The following is an 18703-nucleotide window of genomic DNA, read 5'->3' on the forward strand; positions in this document are numbered from 1 at the left end:
AGCTGTAAAGATGTCTGTGTCTAACCTGACTATATTAATTTTCTCGTTTATTTTGCGCACGTATAAATTAAGCATAGAAAAGCTAGTTAACATTCACCGCGCCAACAAGGACATAGAAAAAGTACGTTTCTGAAAATCCACCTCATTTGTTTGTCCGTCTCTATCCACAGGTCTCTTTGTTTCGTTCCATCTTTCGCTTAAGCACTACAAGCTTTAGGCGATTCTGTACTACAAAGAAAAAACCCACACACATTTACGTGCATAAATATGTTTATGCATATTCCACCGAGTAATCGCTTCAAATGTGATGCTACAAAACGTAATTACAGGGTTATAGGTATAGTAACGAGGTATTACTCGATTTTACTTGTGCGTCACAAGAATAATTCCAATTGTCGATATCGTTTCGACAAAATGTTTCAAATTAAGCTCTTTCTGTCATGTGTAGAACTCTTGTTGGTTAAAGAGTTCAATTGGCAAGCATTAACTTATTTAAAAGGACTCAATTTTCCGAGTTTGAAGTAAAGTATAATGGAACAAAAGACAACCTTTAGGGCGAGCTTTCATTGTGAATTTAGTGTTCACGAATAAAACCCATTACGTGCACGAATCAATCATTTAAAAAAAAGTAGAATATTGCTGATCAGTCACTGAACATCTGCAACACAACAGTGGTATAAATTTCACAAAATAGTGTAGAATTTATTCCAAAAAAACCAAAAAAATACCCAGAGAAAGAGAACGAAAAACAACACAACGATTACAAGTTTTGCTGCGGGAGTTGTTTTTAATAAGAATTTAATAAGTTAACTACAACACCATATCTTTCCCCAGGCCGATATTATCACTATTATAAAAGAATGAAAACACGGACCATTAGCTCCGTTATGACAAAGCTAAACAGGTGCATAAGTCTTGAGTTGCTCGACTTGCGTCACAGTGTGTTTAAAAGCAATTAACGCGGGAAACGTCTGTTGAATTGTTGTCTACTTTCGCACACAACCCAACATAAACGACGCCAGTTTGAACCAATCAGGATTCGACAAGTTGACGTGATGACGCAATTGGTCCTTATAAGGGAGGAGGAAAGCTAGAACGACACCTGCCTTAACAGAAAACGAAGATGGCTTTGTTTCATGCCAGTAACACGTGATCTGTTAGTGGACAAATACGTTACTAATACGCCTTAAGCTCTGAGAAACTTCGGTGACAAAAATTTACAAAACAAGTCCGTATCACCACCAAATCTCAACCCCTTGCAATTTGGTTCCCCTCTTTGCTATTTTCGTGTACGATTATAATCTACTTTAAACGGCCTTTATTTTTTTCTCTTGATCGGAGATTGATTAAGAAATTAATTGCGCGCTGTTTCTCAATATCTGTCACCTCAAATTAACAGCGCCATATTCTACAGTTCATCTTCAAGTTATTATTAACTTTAAATTGCACGTATGAAAACCATTATCAACCTACCTTTGCTGCAAACTGAACATCGTGTAAACTACAGGTCCCAGTTGTTCGTAGGCTCGATAACGCGATTCACCGGATAAATCGCTACCCAGTGGATAAGTATCCGGTGGATAGCGTGATCCACCTTTCGAACAACTTGGGCCTGGTAAATTATTAATCATAAACTGTAACTTGGAAAAACGCTATATTTACGGTGTAAAAGAAAAATCGAAATGTTTTATTCCAAAGAAAGAAAACAGCAAAATAAAACTGAAGTGCAATCGAAACTTACAGCTCTTTTTTGACAAAGGTAATTAGCATACAGAACAGACGACCAGCATGCCAGAAAAAAGATTTTATTTTCCATTTAATAAACAAAATGAGACACCCACAATAAGATAACACATTAAAATAAAAATAAACTTCTATTTCATTTATCTCACATGCAGTAGGACACACGAGAAGATTCCATCTTCTCTCTCTCTCTCTGTTGCCCTTTCGCAGGGGAACATCAGCCATCTTGTGGATAAATAACTAACAGCATTTACGGAGATCCAGCCACATCCGGGACATTGTTTTAACTAGTATGAATGACATATCCCAATGACAGACGCGATATATCCCACTGACGCGTGATCTCGCGGCATCCCACTTTTGTTATAAGCAGTCGTTTGGTGCTAGTCTTTCGGCAACGCTGCCTACCTTTTTAGCCAGTGTGTTCTGCTACATAAGGTGGAAAGGGACATAAAAGTAAGTCAGCTTCTTATTACATACAAAGTAACTACTAGCATATCTACAAACTAGAAGAAAGAAATCGCCCGGCTGGTCACATCAAGGGAGTGAATTGCTTCAATAGTAACTATAATGTCGATGTAAGGTAATCTTGAATAATTATCTAAACACACAGTCGAAATATGTTGGTAAGGGGAGCATTAATTCGTTAGCATTACTTTATCAACTGTAAAACACTTTACTCATAGTTAGTGCAAATTAGTGACCAACGTTTCGAAAGTAGGAAAGCTGATGCAGCTGCCTTGTGGTTGCGACGACCGTCCCTTCTTGGTCCAGCCAAAAGTTCAAGAAAGGTGAACACAGGTAAAGAAGAAGTTTGGCAAAGCGCTTGCAGGAAACCCAGCAAAGTCTAATCACAAAGAACTAAATTCAGAGAAAACAGAAAACGAGACGAGGAAATCATTTGATGGGAATAAAGAGCCGAAACGAGCGTATTCAACGTGAACGTATTTTTTCCCGCGTTGTCCTGAGGATCACCGTTAAGCACCGATGCTCAAACTAAAATCGATAGCATAGTTAATTGCTTGGTCTGTGTTAATTACCTAATCCTTGCTCATTGAGGGTTCAACGGCGCGAATCTTGCTTGACACGTGACTTTTGACGTCTTAAGACGTTCGCTCACCGATGCACAACCTCAAATTGATAGCATAGTTAATTTTTTGGTCTGTGTTAATCGCCTAATCCTTGCTCATCGAGGGTTCAGCCGGCGAATCTTGCTTGACACGTGACGTTTGACGTCTTAAGACGTTCGTTCACCGATGCACAACCTGAACTTTATAGCATAGTTAATTGCTTGGTCTGCGTTAATCGCCTAATCCTTGTTCATCGAGGGCTCAGCCCCGAGAATCTTGCTTGCCACGCGGCTCAGGTTGTCTCCGTTTGATTGAAGAACAGCATCGTTCTTACCAATTCAACCCTTTCACACTTGACAATTGGCAACCTAGTGTTTGCTACAACTCTGTCCGCTCAGCTGCTTTCTCACTTTTCGCTTCTTTTCTTTGCGCCCTGAATATCGTCTCGGGTGAAAACTTTTCACAAAAGGCATCTTTTAATACTTTTCAAGTTTGTCTCACGGGAGTCGGCTGTGACAAAAAAGAAAGACTCCGGTTGGAAGATGCTAGAATCACATTCTTATAATGATGACTCCATATTACCTTGGAAACTCGACTCATTCCTTTTATTACCATTTCTATTAGCACAGCAGTATCAATCAACTATAGGACAAAAACGTTTCTATCAAGCGCAAACATACGCATCATGTATAGGTTACTCCTTGGTTGAATTTCAACGAACTACACGTTAGAAGCTAGTTGCTGGACGCGTTTAATGACTTAAATTATCAAAATTTATTTACTTCAACAGTCTCTATAGGACTAACGTCCATGAAGCTCTTTCGTCTGCCGGGACCCCAGTCGATTAGTCGGCCACAGTGAAAGCCCTTTAGTACATATAGACCGTGGTAGAAACGCAACGCAACACAGAATGGTTTGAAGACGGCGAAAGGAAATAGTTTCTGACAAGACAGCTGAAGAATCGAGTTTACATGACAAATAATTCGCTGTTGCATGAATTTCCATTGAAAAAATAAACAAACAAAAAAGACGTTATTAGTCGCCTCAAAATCATGTCCGTTTATAAAAAGGCAACTTTTAAGTGGCCTAAACAGCCATATCAGATATATATATATATCAGAATACTTAACAAGGAACCATCTTTAAATTTTCGGCTTGCCACTACACAGAGGTTTCAGTTGAAAGTAGGTGTTGCCAGATGTCACATCTGGTATGTAAATGAGGCAACACAGGCGCTCACTATCTTTGATTAAAGCTCCTAAATTATTCGCTGCAGTCCGGCTTCAGCTAGACATAACACTGAATTTGTCGGGAGTGAATTCAAGGGGCCGACTATTTTGTCTCGATTTTGAATCATATGCGCAAAACTGACTTTAAGCTACTTCTGAAGCCTTGAAGACCGTTGAAAATTTCCGCTTAAGAAATACTATCGATCGCACGCACCTTTGAAGATAATATCTATCATAAAGCCATCACTCACCCTAAGGTTGCAGTCTTTATGAGTTGGAGGGTTATTATTGAAAAACAAAAAGAAAAAAAAACACAGAATGGCTATTTCATTTCCACGAAAAATATCTGCTTGTTGCAGGAAATTTTTTTCATATTACGTAACTGCGTTGCACGGCGCTAGGAAATGAGAATGTTCCTGTTTATTCTCCTAGAAAAAAAGGATAACGTATTTTTGTTTCGTGGGCATCATGTGACAGTACAACACATTGACGTAGAGAATCAATCATCTGCAAAAAAATACTCTTTCAAGCCATCCGGGGTGCAAAGGTAACAGCAGGCAGACAGAGAGTTTCTCTTCGGGCGAAAGAAAACAACACCATCTCATTTATTTTCCATTTCGACAGACAACAACCAGAAGAGTTGTCCGAATAAAAGAATATGTAAGGGAATTTTACAACATTGCACGAGGATAAGACCTCCCACCTCAAGTAAAGCTACAAAACATCACAGCAAGGAAATTCAAAACAAGAATCAGAGGAGAGAAAGAAAAATGGTCTAAGTGGAACGTGGCCTGCCCATGAGCTCACACAGCACCGCGGGAAAATGCTACAGTTATACACATTTTCACACTCATTCCAAGAGGAAATGGTAAAAAAGGTCGAGTTTCTCTCCTTTTCATTTGAGAAACCTTAAACCATTCAACATACAAATTGGATTCTTTAAAGGAATCGGCAGTCGAATCATTAGGACCTTTAATTCAAAACAGCACCATACTGTCGGTGGCATCAAGGCTGTTTTTCACAAGTTGAGCACAAAATATGTCAGCTTATGCTTATTCACAAACCCAAGTAAAAACCAGCCTTTAGGTGACAGAGAAGAAAATGAAAATGGCAAAATCAGAAAGATAAAAGGAAAGAAAAGACAAACTACGAATTCTAAGTGACATTTCCTTCTCAGAAAGATCATAACAGCTTATCATTATCCATGGGCAGTCGACTGTGGAATGACAGGGGCTTGCTGTTTATGTTTCATTTGTTCTATGTCTATTTTTAACTATCAAAAGGCGAACTTTGCGCTTACTTTGTCGTGCCGACAGGAAATACTTTGACATGTGGTATGCCCCCTGGTCGAAAGCAAAAGCATCTGTCATCACTTTCTGTCAAGTCTCGTGCTTTCACTTTCCTCCAAGGATCTTTCAGTGTTTATGAATAGATTCTGTGCAGAGACAAAGACCAAGCTCCCCTTTCACTTTCATACGTCATATCTTTCATAGCGCGTGACTGACACACGGTTGAATGAGCAGACGCGTCGTGGTTTGGATTACTTTGATCAAGATATTTTACAAAAACTTTGCAAACCTCGCCAAAACTAAAAGCAAGCGTTTTAAAGCTCTGCTATAAATTCTCCCGACTTTGCGACTAAAATATAGTCAATATGTCTGATAAATACCGCCAACCATATCGTGATGACAAGGTTGGTGATGAATTCGTTATATTTAAAACTACGCTGGATCTTTAGCAACACTATGTAAAGCGTAACGAACATTCTAGCAGATGATATGTGGAAAAATATGCCTTAGGTCCATTGAATGATCAAGGTTCAAAGATTACCGTACTCTCTCGAGAGAAGTTAGTGGCAGTTGCATCATGTAGTTCGCTGTATGAAAGCTAAACAGTAAAGTAAACAGTGTCGATTGCCGCAATGTCGACACTAAAGTAGACACTTGCTAGAGTTGGATCAGCGAAATGTTGTGAGATATTGGACATAATGAAGACATTCACTACATGTACCAGGTGTTCTGTCAACCTTTTCCTAATCATTAATATGCTTAATCAATATCTTAAGAAAGACACAACAAAGGAAATTTTCCATTCGGTCCTGTTCATCACATCCTTACTGCCAACCCTTTCTCACACTAAAGACAACTAAACTCGGGATATTTTTCGCATTGTCTAGCAAAGAAATATCGACACAACAATCTCAAACGCAGCTAGCACACTCATGACATGTCAAGCAAACAAGAATCCATGAACAATACAATCTTACCGTTTCATCTCGGATTTCAATCCGGACGAACACAATCCTTTACCTCTGCTTATCGAGCCAAAATTTCGACTTACCAAAGGGCGTTTCATGTGGACACTCCTTGACACTAGTACAGAAGAGAAAAATTAGGTTAAAATGAGACGATCTTCACGCACAATTCACTCTTTGAGCGACCACGAAATGGCTTCAAACCGAAATATTTGTCACAATGGCGGGCGCGGTATCCCAACGCGATTGCGTCATATTTAAAAGAGGCCAATGAGATTTCAGAAAAGACTATAGCCCTGTCAATTCTGAGCATATTAGCCAATTAAATGGCGACAACTCTTTGCCTTCGCGCGCATGAGAGTCACATTGTAATAGTTTTGACACCCGTATGTCGATGTTCATGTATATTTTGCAGAGCGACCTCCTTGTTGTTAGAGAGTGCTTCAGGGCTGCAACTTGCCAGCTCGGCTTATGCTGTTAGTGACGCCCCTATCTCTAAACCAACGAGTTTGTTTTGCATTTTAGAGAGGTTGGGGGTAATCTCAAATTAGGACGGGACACCATTTCTCAAGTGAAGGATCAGGAGACAGAAGCAGTCGACTGGCGCGAGGTGAAGTCCAACGACGAAATGACAAGCGGTGTATATTCTTCTCTTCGTAGGGCCCAGCTGACCTACGATTATCTGCACACCAACAGGTAGCCACGACAAAAGTTTACCGCCGCTTTCCCGCTATTTGCCGCCGCTTTAATGTTGAGCGAAATATTCACCTTGACTAGGTTTTTGAAACCATGTGTACGGGTATTTGGATCGCTCGTAAGCCCATACGCACGCACATGTTTGACCATTTAATGCGCACCAAGGGAGAATTGATTAATATTTACATACACAAAACGTGGACAATTCGTCTATGGAGTTTCCGAATCGTTTCTACGTTAGCAGACGCGTGCAAGGAATAAGCTTTGTGGTGTTGTAGATAGCAGATGAATGTGTTCAACATGACTATCGAGTTACTAAACTCGCAAGTCAGCAACTTTCATCGACGCATGAAAATGGTGCGTAGGACTTGCAAATTTTTTGCCCTCTAGCTAGAAGCGTGTAACCCAGACTTGTTTTGAGTATATAAAGTGTTAATTGTATGAATTTATAACTCGTTCTTTACTTCTATCAACTGCAGTACTACTCATGAATTCCTCTTTGGCGCTTTGGCGGAGTTGGTCGACAACGCAAGGTAAACCATTGAATGAAATCTGAAAATGCTTAGTCAAGCAAGTTTATCGTAAGGGCACTTTACGGTGAATTGAGTATTTACATGTGAGAGCTAAGACTGCTAGATATTCATCGGCTAGGATTATAAGCGCTTCTTTACTGACATTTGATATCTTGACACTTCCCCTACTTTTAGCGGTTTGCCATTTTTTGACCGACGTCATGTCGGTTCTATTTTCGTTAAAACGGAGGACGGAATGATTAAGCATAGAGTTGAGAGTCCTAAACGAACGGAAATTACAATCCTTGTTGTTTAGATTCATATTATGATGATAGTGTTCAAACTTATGACAGTGATTTGGCCCACTTCTGTTCCATTATCCTGTATCTGGCTGTTAATAAGAATTGTAAAATGATTGACTAGGACTCAAAATAAATAGAGTGGACATATCACCTGCCTTATGATAGTATTGACTTCATTGTTATTGCAAATTTAGTAGGCTTGCTCATTGACTGTGTCATCAGTTTATTCAGAGTTTATTTTTGTTGTTTAATTATTTTTTCTTTCTAGAGATGCTTCCTCACAGAAAATAGACATCTATACAGGTTGGTAAACAAGCTTCGTGAGTTGTAAACATAAACAATAACACTGTAAGTAGCTAAAGGTAAACGTATGTGAATAGTTATGTTAAATTTTCTGAGTGTTATAATTGCTTGTATCTTTCATGGCAGTAGATTGCTTTCCTTATGAAAGAGAGTAATAAAATTCAGATTGTATTTTAGTTTTATTGAACAGTGTGAAAGGTGATAACTTTCCTGTAATGGTTTTTAAAGCTGAATAAATTAATAAATTATTACAAGTGGTGAAGCTAAGTAGTGGTTGCCATGGAATTTTACTGATTGAAGAAACCTCATCATTAGCTTTCCAGTCATTGACTATGTGGTTTGCTCCCCACCTCAAAACTTTACAAATATAATTTTAGCATAAACAAAACATTTCCTATTATTATGTGGTAAATGATCTTTGACTCGCATAAGTGTCGACATGTAAGTTTCACTTTTGTTTTACAGTCAAACCTCAATTATTCGGACTCATTGGGACTAGACAAAATAGTCTGGATAATCCAGGGTCCAGATAATCGAAAATGTGAATATTAATGAAGAACAAAACTGTTTAAATAAAGCAACATTTAACCGTAAAACAACACTTTTACAAATCGTTTGGAAAACAATATGGTCTACTGCACATCTTGAACCACTCAACTCTGAGCCAATCAGAACTCATTCGAGTGTTCTTCATCGGTTACGATGCTTTTGCTCTTTAAAAGCAAAACAAACTCGCTTTTGACTGCACCTTTCAATGCTATAGTTTTAAAAAAATATGTTGCTACGGATCTTGATTGTGACTAATAAATATTCATGACAAAGTTGGGACTAGAGAAAAAATCCGGATAATTGAGGTACGGATAATCCAGATTCGACTGTATTTAAAAATGTATTGGCATTATCGGACAATCTACACACCATTTGTACAACCCATGTATTTCACAGTGCTGACTGTGATTCTGACCACTCCTTGGTCATCACCAAGGTCGCCTTCCGTGCCAAGAAACTTTATCACGTTAGGAACCACACTAAGGCTTGTATCTTGATTGTGACTAATAAATATTCATGACAAAGTTGGGACTAGAGAAAAAATCCGGATAATTGAGGTACGGATAATCCAGATTCAACTGTATTTAAAAATATCAAACTAATAACACTACTTTTAAATGATGACCACTATATACACTTATCTACAGGATGTGTATTTATGTTGAAATATTTTATTTCACATCATTTAACCATCCTTGTTCCCAAGCTGTGTCTTTGTTTTATGTTGTATGATAATATAGATAGTATTTTTAGCATGCTCAAGAGTTTGCTCAAGGTTTATATACCATAGTCATTTGAAAGTGTGCTTCTGTTGATGTTTTTCTTTCAGTGGTTTTGAATGTATAGTTTGAATGTTAACTAACTGCTGGTCACAAGCACATCTATAACCTATTTCTTTTGTCAGTAAAGTATTTTTGTTGTGTAAATTAATCATGTGACTTTGAGTCTTTCACTTGTATTCCTATAAAACCATCCATCCAATTTTTGCAGTAATTCTTTGTCTTAGTCGCGACTGCAGTAAGTTAGTTTCAGCAGATCTTTAAAAAGTGAATTTGCTTAGTTTCATCCTTTCACTCTTACACTTGCTGGATATAAACAATATTGTTATTGAAATTAGCCATTGCACTTATTTGTCTATGCATTTAACAGAACATTATTAGGTAATTATTTATAGACCAGGTACTGTTTTTATTTCTGTCATTATATTTGAGGTGTATCTTACTACAAGTTGATCAGCTTGTTCATAAGGTTTTCAACTTTTTTTGGTCTTGGGTTGAAAATAAGTATGGTTTGTGAGCCTGGGTCTTTTTTTGATTGTTATTTTTAGATTGTTATTGACATAAGCTAGCATATAATTATGTTAATATTTTGTTATTCAATTTATGAATAATTATTTTCTTGTGGTGATATCTATCATGAAATTGTCAATTTTTGTAAGGGAGAGAGTTTCCCTCTGTTAATAACCATCTTAAGATCTACATGTATTTTGAATGTCTTTGGCAGCATAATCTCAAAGACAATTCCAAGGACAATGTTACAATAATGATGTTTATGTCATGACTTGATGTACAAGTACCCTTCCCATTGCTTGAACTAACACATTTAAATCATTTTATAGAGCAGGTTTTGCAGCCCTCATGTCACATGAGGCATATCATGCACAAATGTACAGAAATGCTAATGTATCTTCATGTGAATAACTTTGCTGCATCACCCTTTATACCATTTGTTTTTTTTTTTTTAGCAAAACACTATGATATGCTGCACTACTTTTTTTGTGTACTCACATTGTGTTTTCACTGTTTAATGCTTATTGCGTGTGGAAATTTTGGTTTAGAACAAACTTTTAATACCACTAAATGTTGTTGTAACATGTCCCCTCCACATAACCTCTAGTGTTGTCCCACCATGTAATTAATCTTTACTGAAAATACTTTAGAACATGCTAGCAGTTGTCTAACTGCCATAGCCTCTCATCCAGGCATTCTTTTGGCTTGTCAGTTCGTTGGGGAGGACTGCTTGACAAGCCAGAATGGATATCTGCAGTGCAGGCTATAACTGCCCCAGCTATCGTAAAGATGATTTCCAGTCTGTACTGCGCACTCTCGAGAGTGTCAGCTGCCATTATGGATGTGAAGCTTCATGCTTCATTCCTTCTGACAGCACTTGATGAAACAAATTCATAGTTGTAAAAATCAAAGAAACTGCTGGAAAAAGAATTCAAAGTGTCTCAAAAATAAAGTACAGACTCAAAAACATTGGGGTGCTGGGACTGCGCTGGGACTGCGCAGTATGGGGTGCAAATCCTCTTCAATGGGAGACCATGTTAACTTTTCATTACTGTGCTAATGAGCCCCCTATGTAAGGCTGTTTGATTCAGTTAAGTTTACAATGATAATGAGGCCACTTCTCCTTTTGATTTTAGTTTATTAGTCAGCATCAGATATGAGTATTTTCCTGCTGTGATCAGGCTCTGAATTATCATAATCTGCCTTCTTGATTTTGATACAAGAAAGTAAAGAGAATTTGGAGCCTGATCACTCTTGAGGGTTAAGCAGCCTATTTATTGAGTTCATGTTGCCTTGTACAATTTATCATACACCCATAAGTTAATCCAAAGGGGGGGGGGGGGGGCTTCAGAGGTCTTCACTCCCCTCCCCTACCAGACATTGTTTGTGTATGTCACATTTTGAGTAGTAAGTACCCAGACCCCCTGTGAATGTGTCCTGACTGTGTTTACAACCTGAAGTTGTACCAGTAGATGATTTCTCAGGGAAATCAATTTTGCCACATCACTACTTATGAAATTTGCTTTCTCTATTTTCCAATTGCCCATAATTTACTGTGTTTGCCCCCAAAATTTTGCATAAACTGTTGTTGTGAAATGCTCTTGGAAGGTCTGCATATTCCCAAGAGCATTCCACGACAATAGTTTTTGCGAAAGTTGGGGGGCAAACACAGTGAAGTATGGGCAATTGGAAAGTAGAGAATTAGAATTTTCATTCTTGAATCAAGATGGTATCGTTTTGTGACCATTGTATTTTTTGGACAGGTAGTGTTACCTTTTTGTTGTTGAAACTAAGGAGGTGAAAATGTAGACTGGGATCAAGGTGGTTTTGTTCTTCTAGTACTACTTTATTCCTCATTGTAATAGTGTGTGATCTTTAGTCCTAACATAAATTACAGGCGTCTTGTCCTTGTGGTTGCTAGGAGAGCTTATCAATGAGGCATGACCCTTAATTTGAGCTTCTTTTCTTTCTTTTTCATTAATCTTGTCATGTCAAGATTTGGCATTGATTTGGTATTAAAAAGACAATTGTGTATTCGTGACCAGAACGGTTGAATTTGGCTTTGGTCTTATTGTGTTTTCAGCAATTTTGATTATTATTTTACCTCTCCTGTGGGCTCTGTTGAAAAACAAATATTTGTGATTTGTGTCTTCCTCCTCATGTACGTTCTCTGATGCTGTAGCTAGTGCCCCAGCGCCATCTAGGACCACCGGTTAACGCGACGGTAACACTAATCAACGTTTAATTGAGAAAACGTATAAACCTCAAACCTTAGAAGACTTTCCGTTAAGAAATATTTTCCTTCTGAGCAGCCACAGTTCTCTCTAACAACATTGGTCACCGCAAAGGACGACGTTACCACCCAAAGTTCGTTTAGTCACATACCAGTGAGTTACAATAATTAGAGACGCGAAGCGATGGTCAGGCAGAAGATGACGATAGAAAGAAGTCCTGTTGTTTGTGCTTATGTTTTCAGTCTGTGCTTTACCCATCTTGTCGACTGATTGTATTGAGTGGTTCGTGCACCGTAATGTTAAACAAATATTTAGCGCAAGAGCTTGGTTTCATGGCAAAACAAGATCGATTTAATCGACGGCCATGTCTATCTATTTTGCGGCTTCTCCATAAAACAATGCCAAACGACAAAAAGACGATTAGAATGCAAAACCCTCTGTCTAACAAGGTGACATTCCAAACAAGATGACGCACTGAAGAGTCTCGCTATGTGTAGGCGTATTTTACAGAGTTAACGGTCAAAGTAAGGATACTTGAAGGTGCCTCCATAGAACAATGCCAGGCGACAAAAAGAAGATCAGAATGCTAAACCTCCTTTGTTGCAAGACACCTCTCGTAAAGAGACTTGCCGAACGTAGGTGTATTTTACAGAGTAAACAACCGAAGTAATGTAACGCAAAATTTCCCAACCGCTTTTGCTGTCACGTTTCAAGAGAATTGCGTGACTCAATGTATAACTGTTGTGGCCTGGTGACGTGGGCACGGGAGCAAGAGACGGTCACCTTCTAAGAAACGAAGCTTTGCTTTCCACCTTATCAAGCAATGACCCAGTTTCAGAGGTCCTTCAACGAATTTTCCGCCACTGTATGAATGAAGAAAAAAGTGAAGCGGAAGAAGGGAAATAACGTGTAATGCAGGACAAGGCAATATGACGCAGAAGAAAGCAAAGTTGACTAAGAAGGTTAGACAATTGGCGCAAAAGAAGGCGGCATCACAGTAATACGTAAAACTGGCGCAAAAGCAAGATAAGCGCACCATCGTGGCAGGCTGGCAGCCAAGTCGAACTTGTGCGAAGTGACGTTTGTAGTTAGCTCATAACAACGAACAATGAAATGGGTGGAGAATGATATCAAAAACCGGCATGAGAAAAGGCAAAATATACACAAAAGGCAAAGCTAACGCACCATTCGTAGCAGGTAAGCGGTGCCTGTTCGAGTTACTTTTAATATTAGCCCGTACGTGCGGAGATGGATTGAAGAGGTAGCCACCAGAAAGTGGGACACTGCAACGTCACGAAGGAAGAAGCGATACTGAATTTGAAACTGGTGAAGATACGTAAAAAGACAGCACATAATAAAGGCAAAGCTTGAAAAAAATAATGAGCATTACCTGACCAGTAATGAAAGAGTGTTCCACCTCAAAACTGTTTATGCTTGAACCTGGTCCAAGCATATGTAGCTATGAAGACCTACAAGTATCCTCGTTGGCAAAGTGTATTGACACCATTGTATGACTTGGAATCAAAGAAGTGCAAGGAGTTAAACCAAGCCTACAGCCTTCGGATATATGAAACCCTCTACCTAACCACTCAGACTATGCTGTGAAGACACGAAGAAAAGGCCAATTCCGAGTTTTATTTATATCCTTGAAACGATGAGCATAAGACTTCGTAGTTTTGACTTAGGAAATGGATCAGAAGTGTACACTGTGGACGAAGGAATGAAGACAAAGTCTCCTTCGTAGACGCCAAGCAAAGAAAGGTATAAAGGACGCCTGGAAGAAAGTAACGCTTAGACAGAATTCCAACTCATAATCTCTGAAACACCTGAGCAAAACACACTGCGTCACTGAATCACGCAACTTGTTAGGGTACAAGTACAGTTGGCAAGACGAACTTTGAATTACCGTTAAGTGTAATTAACTTCTCAGGGAGTTCTTCCAATACGAGGAACAAGCCGTCTTGAAGTCAACTTAGTATTGCTAACATACTGCAGTTGGTAAACCAGTCCCCACACATTGTGTACTGGAAATGACCAAATCTCGGCGAATTATCCATTTACTTACTCGTTCGTTTTCGTCCCTTGTGGGACATAAAGTAATAACAATCTCTCTCCATTTAGCCTCATTTTTGGCAGCATGTTGTGCCTCGCTCCGTGCGAGTGCCACCTCACTGAGCTCAGCCATGACAGTTCGGCTCCAGGTGGTTTTTAACCTGCCAGATTTCCTTTTGTCAAGTGTTAGACGCTGGACAACCTTAGGAATACAAGCCTGATCCATTCTCAGAACGTAGCCCACTTGATTTATGCTGCTGTATTCGTATGGTTGAAGATTTTGGTATGAGAAGTAAATCCAACTTTCCTTCCCACCACTCTTTATCGTGCTAACGAGGTGATGTGGCCACACAGATGCTGCCAAAAGATCTCCTGCTTCGTTTACTTGTCCCATGTCGGACTATGTGATGTTAACAGGCGAGAAATATTTCTTCCTCATTCAAACTTATCTATCATTCTATGTGAAAAGGAATGAAAAATTTTCACATACACAAAGAAGAAAATCCTACAGAAGATATCACAGGGTCCGAAATGGGAAATTTTCATACGAAACTGAAGAGGTCCATATGAAAAGATGCCAAGCGCGAAAGAGCTGTTCAACGGCTGGAAGATAGAGCCTACTCTCTTAAAATAAGACGTGGCAATGAAGCTGTGTAGGTTGCCACTATATAAAGAGACCGCGCGAGAAGATTACCACGCGACAACCACGTGAATGGAGGCCAGCCCTTCCCCTTCCCCCTCTCCAAACGAAGACGAAAAACAAGTACACTTGACCGAGAACTCCGCTACTGTGAACAAAATACTGCCGCTGAGCGCGGTCAATGGGCCTCGACCACCGCCTGCGATTAGAGCTTAAATAAGATAACACCAATTTTGAAACATGAGTAGCTCTTAAATACTGTACCTAACGGCAGCGCAAAGAAACAGGACGTAGTGTGTATTGTATGGAGTAACTTTGTTTTATCATTTCTTATAATGTTTACAGAACCTTGCGAATCCTGCCGAGGCAAGTTTCTTTTATGCTTTCGCGATGACGGAGATGGCATGGAGCCATGTAAGTGGTTATTTAGAAATAGAGCAAACTTAATTATACAGCGCGGTCTGCGAGTGCCGCATGTGAAATAGCACTCTCAACGAGATGTCGCTTGTGTGTGCAGTGTTTTCAATAGGTAGCTTGAGTGATGACGATGGCAACGCCGATGACGACGCCTAGCAAAAAATTAATTGATGTTTTACTTTCGAATTTCGTTATTATCAAGATCTATCCAGTACATCTATCACTTTTAGGCCCGGTCCAAACGCCGCTTCACTCATGTGCCAAACCAACTTGATTAAGTTCAAGTTTAGAGCGACTTTGGAGCGACGGCTGGTTCAGACGGCGTACTTGTGTCGAACTTAATTCGGGAAGCCGGTGGTAACAATTTTTGACGAGAAAATATGCGTTCTGAATTCAAGAACTCTGTCCAAATAGACAAGCTGTGACTAACATTTCGCTGTTATAGCAATATTTAGGGGAGCAAATTCAAACTCAACGTTCAGTGTTTGTATTTAGACAGGTTTTTTGCCGGTTAATTCGACTTGTTAAAGGGAAATCTCATATGCTGGGCTCTTATCACGAAGAAAAAGCAGAAAATGAATTTTGCGCTAAAGAAACTCTCTTATACAGTCCAATTTCTCATAAATCGAAGGCATATTTTGTTGTCTTTATTTTTAGCAACGACTTCGAGCTTCATGCATAACTGGTCACGCCACTCAATTTTTAGCTAATCACGAGTCCCGTTATACGAAAAATACATCACAGTTATTTATGCATAAGGTTCGACACATTAGGAGAACGCCGTATGAATCAGCTGCCGCTCCACCGTCGCATAGTGCGACAGACTCTGCCGAATTTAATGTTGTTTGCCGCACCAAACCTAATCTGCCGAACCAAACTGATTCAAACGCCGCTCTTCTGCCGTACTTAACTCATCAGCTAGGTTCGGCGCGTGAATGGAGCGGCGTTTGGAACGGGCCTTGGTCTCTGAGAGCTAAATAGTCTAAATATGCAACGACAGCTCTCAGTTCCAAAAGGAATCACAAAAAATTAGCCGTCGTGGTTCACGTTCTCCAAAATACGTAGAACGTAGTCATTTTACGTTGTTGTGCAGAGGACGGCTACTAAATCAAATATACAAAGACTTCGTCACACATATCCATTGTTCCGCCTATTGAACCTATTGTTTGGTGACGTTTTCGTTGCCGTTGTTGTCGTGGTTTGCTTAAGCAACCTCGTTCCCAGGCTCTCTCTCCTCTGCCTCCCGTGGTCGTTGGAAGAAAGACCCTGGTTGCGGCTGGTCACATCACCTCCCAGAATCTGGATGGTAAAAAAATCTGTTGGGCGGGAGAGGTGGCAGAGTGTTTTGATTGTTGCTGTGGCAAACTTTGTGGATTTCAAAACCTCGAGCAGTCACTAGAAACTACCCGCTTTGCCGGGGTTTGATGTGGAATTTTGCCAATGAAGGATGCTACATTATTTCTGCCGTCTCCAAAATATATTTAGACAGATGTTTAAACACGGTTCCTTGGCATAATCAAGAACTATATTTTGCAAAATGGTAACCAAAACCTCCGCTTTATATAGCGACCAATTTGCCGTGAGGTTAATTCAGGCAACATGAAACGGCGAAACAGTTTTACTTTTTAGTAATTCGACCGGCTGGAATTGAAATCAGAGTGATACTACAATACGTTGGATATATGTAAATATATTTCGTTTGACCTATGTGAAGCTCAGATTAAGACTGGAGAATTTCAAAGGTGTATTTGCCTGTGCTCGTGTCATAGCGATGACCAGCGATCGCCTTTCTTTCGCTTCAGTTGCGATCGGCCAAAAATTATTCATTGACTCCCGTTGACTCCCCCGTTGAAAGGTGTGTGTCCCAGGTGGTCACGTGACCAGCCGCAACCAGGGACTTTCTTCCAACGACTAAGGGAGGCAGAGCAGAGAGAGCCTGGGAACGAGGTTGTTACTTAAGTTCCGTAATATTTGAAACAATACACGCTTTTGTGTTATTTGGCTGATGTAAACACGCTTAGAGTCTGGTTTCTAAATGATTGCTCAGATCACTGCAAAAATAGACTCAGTGATCGTTGTGATCATATGGAAGCCACTCTCCGGCGCTTGTAGCGATCGCTGCGATAATAGCCGCTGAGATAGACGTTAGTTCTATCTCGGCAATCGAAGTAGTCTAATGGAAACCGGTAGTCGTAAGGATCATTTTCTGTGGCGATCGCATCAATCGTATGGAGACCATCCTTAAGGGTGAGATTCTCTGCTCCACAAAAGAAATTGGAAAATATTATGATGTTTTGAGGCAGTGCACATGTTACTCACTTCTGTCAAAAAGCAAAATCTATATTTGAAGATTATCTTAGACTACTTCCTGGGGCGCCCTAAAAGGCCTAAAGAATAGACCGGAACAAGAAACGGTACTTTGAGTGATACTTTTCAGTAGTATTTAGACAATTTCAGCGGAATCCGCTTCACCGGAACGCTAGAAGCAATTTGGAACTTTTGTAGTTGTCAATCAAAGGCAAGATGCAGCCACAGTAACTAACAACTGAGTCACTTTGTCTCACTTTCCAGCGGAAGTTGCAAATGTGGTGCAGTTTGGTCGATCAGTAAAACGTACCGTGGACTCGAGAATGATAGGACAATATGGCAACGGGCTGAAATCGTAAGTGTTTTAGAATGGGCTAAAATTTATATATCTTCTCAATCGAAAGTAAAGCTAAGGAGAAAACGGATAAATAAAATCGTTAAAATCTGTGCGAATTAGTATCAGATTTCCAACACTCAACGACTGTCCTTAAAAACGCTGGACACCAGCTAGGAACAATAACCACTTGCACCTTACAAACGACTCCTTCACGACATAGACGAAACCTCAAACAGGACGACTTGAATTGACTTGCATTGAATGACGGATCGAAACTTGCTACAACTACAACCAAAGGCTGTTGACAAACTTTACAGGCAGTCTTTTACAGGCAATGTCAACTCATCACGGCTATCACCCTCGACTGACAAAATGAAATACGTTTTGATGGTTTCCCCTCGCGTTGTGGAAACGTTAGTCTCCAACAGCAGTTTAACTCGGAACCATACAAACCCAGACGATCACACCAGACGAATTATGTCCAAACACCGTCACGGTTATGTTTACCATTGTTTAAGCTTGATGAATTATTAATGAGTTTGAGAATCATGAATGCACTTTCACGACTCGTCACTTGGTTATTTAATTTCTTAGGTATTTAGTTTAATTGTTTATGTAATCATTTTCCTGCGTTTCAGAGGCACGATGCGAATAGGGAAAGACATGATACTGTTCACGAAAAAGTAAGTGCGGTTTAAATTATTGTACAGTCTAATGCCGCCTTACGGTCACCTCGTTATTACGGCCCCTTTTTTGTCACGGCGAAACG

General features: G+C 39.7%; 1 protein-coding gene and 1 long non-coding RNA gene across 2 annotated transcripts in view; one reads left to right on the forward strand and one right to left on the reverse strand.

Annotated features, from left to right (window-relative positions):
* Positions 1-1789: 1789 nt before the first annotated feature.
* Positions 1790-6604, reverse strand: LOC110052127 (uncharacterized). Its single transcript, XR_016204024.1, has 2 exons — positions 6309-6604; positions 1790-2172 (listed from the first exon to the last, which is right to left on the reverse strand). It is a non-coding gene; the product is annotated as an uncharacterized LOC110052127 (long non-coding RNA).
* A 52-nt stretch (positions 6605-6656) lies between these two features.
* Positions 6657-18703, forward strand: part of LOC110052125 (ATPase MORC2A-like) — a 29521-nt gene continuing 17474 nt past the window's right edge. The window contains exons 1-6 of the mRNA XM_020758256.2: positions 6657-6992; positions 7472-7525; positions 8075-8109; positions 15219-15287; positions 17862-17952; positions 18573-18617. Coding sequence (XP_020613915.1) covers positions 6925-6992; positions 7472-7525; positions 8075-8109; positions 15219-15287; positions 17862-17952; positions 18573-18617 — 362 coding nt within the window. The 5' untranslated portion in view covers positions 6657-6924. The remainder of the gene's footprint in view (positions 6993-7471; positions 7526-8074; positions 8110-15218; positions 15288-17861; positions 17953-18572; positions 18618-18703) is intronic.

The sequence above is a fragment of the Orbicella faveolata genome, unplaced genomic scaffold, assembly GCF_042242905.1.
Source record: "Orbicella faveolata isolate gen_17 unplaced genomic scaffold, um_ofav_v1 contig_47, whole genome shotgun sequence".
Taxonomy (NCBI): Eukaryota; Metazoa; Cnidaria; class Anthozoa; order Scleractinia; family Merulinidae; genus Orbicella; species Orbicella faveolata.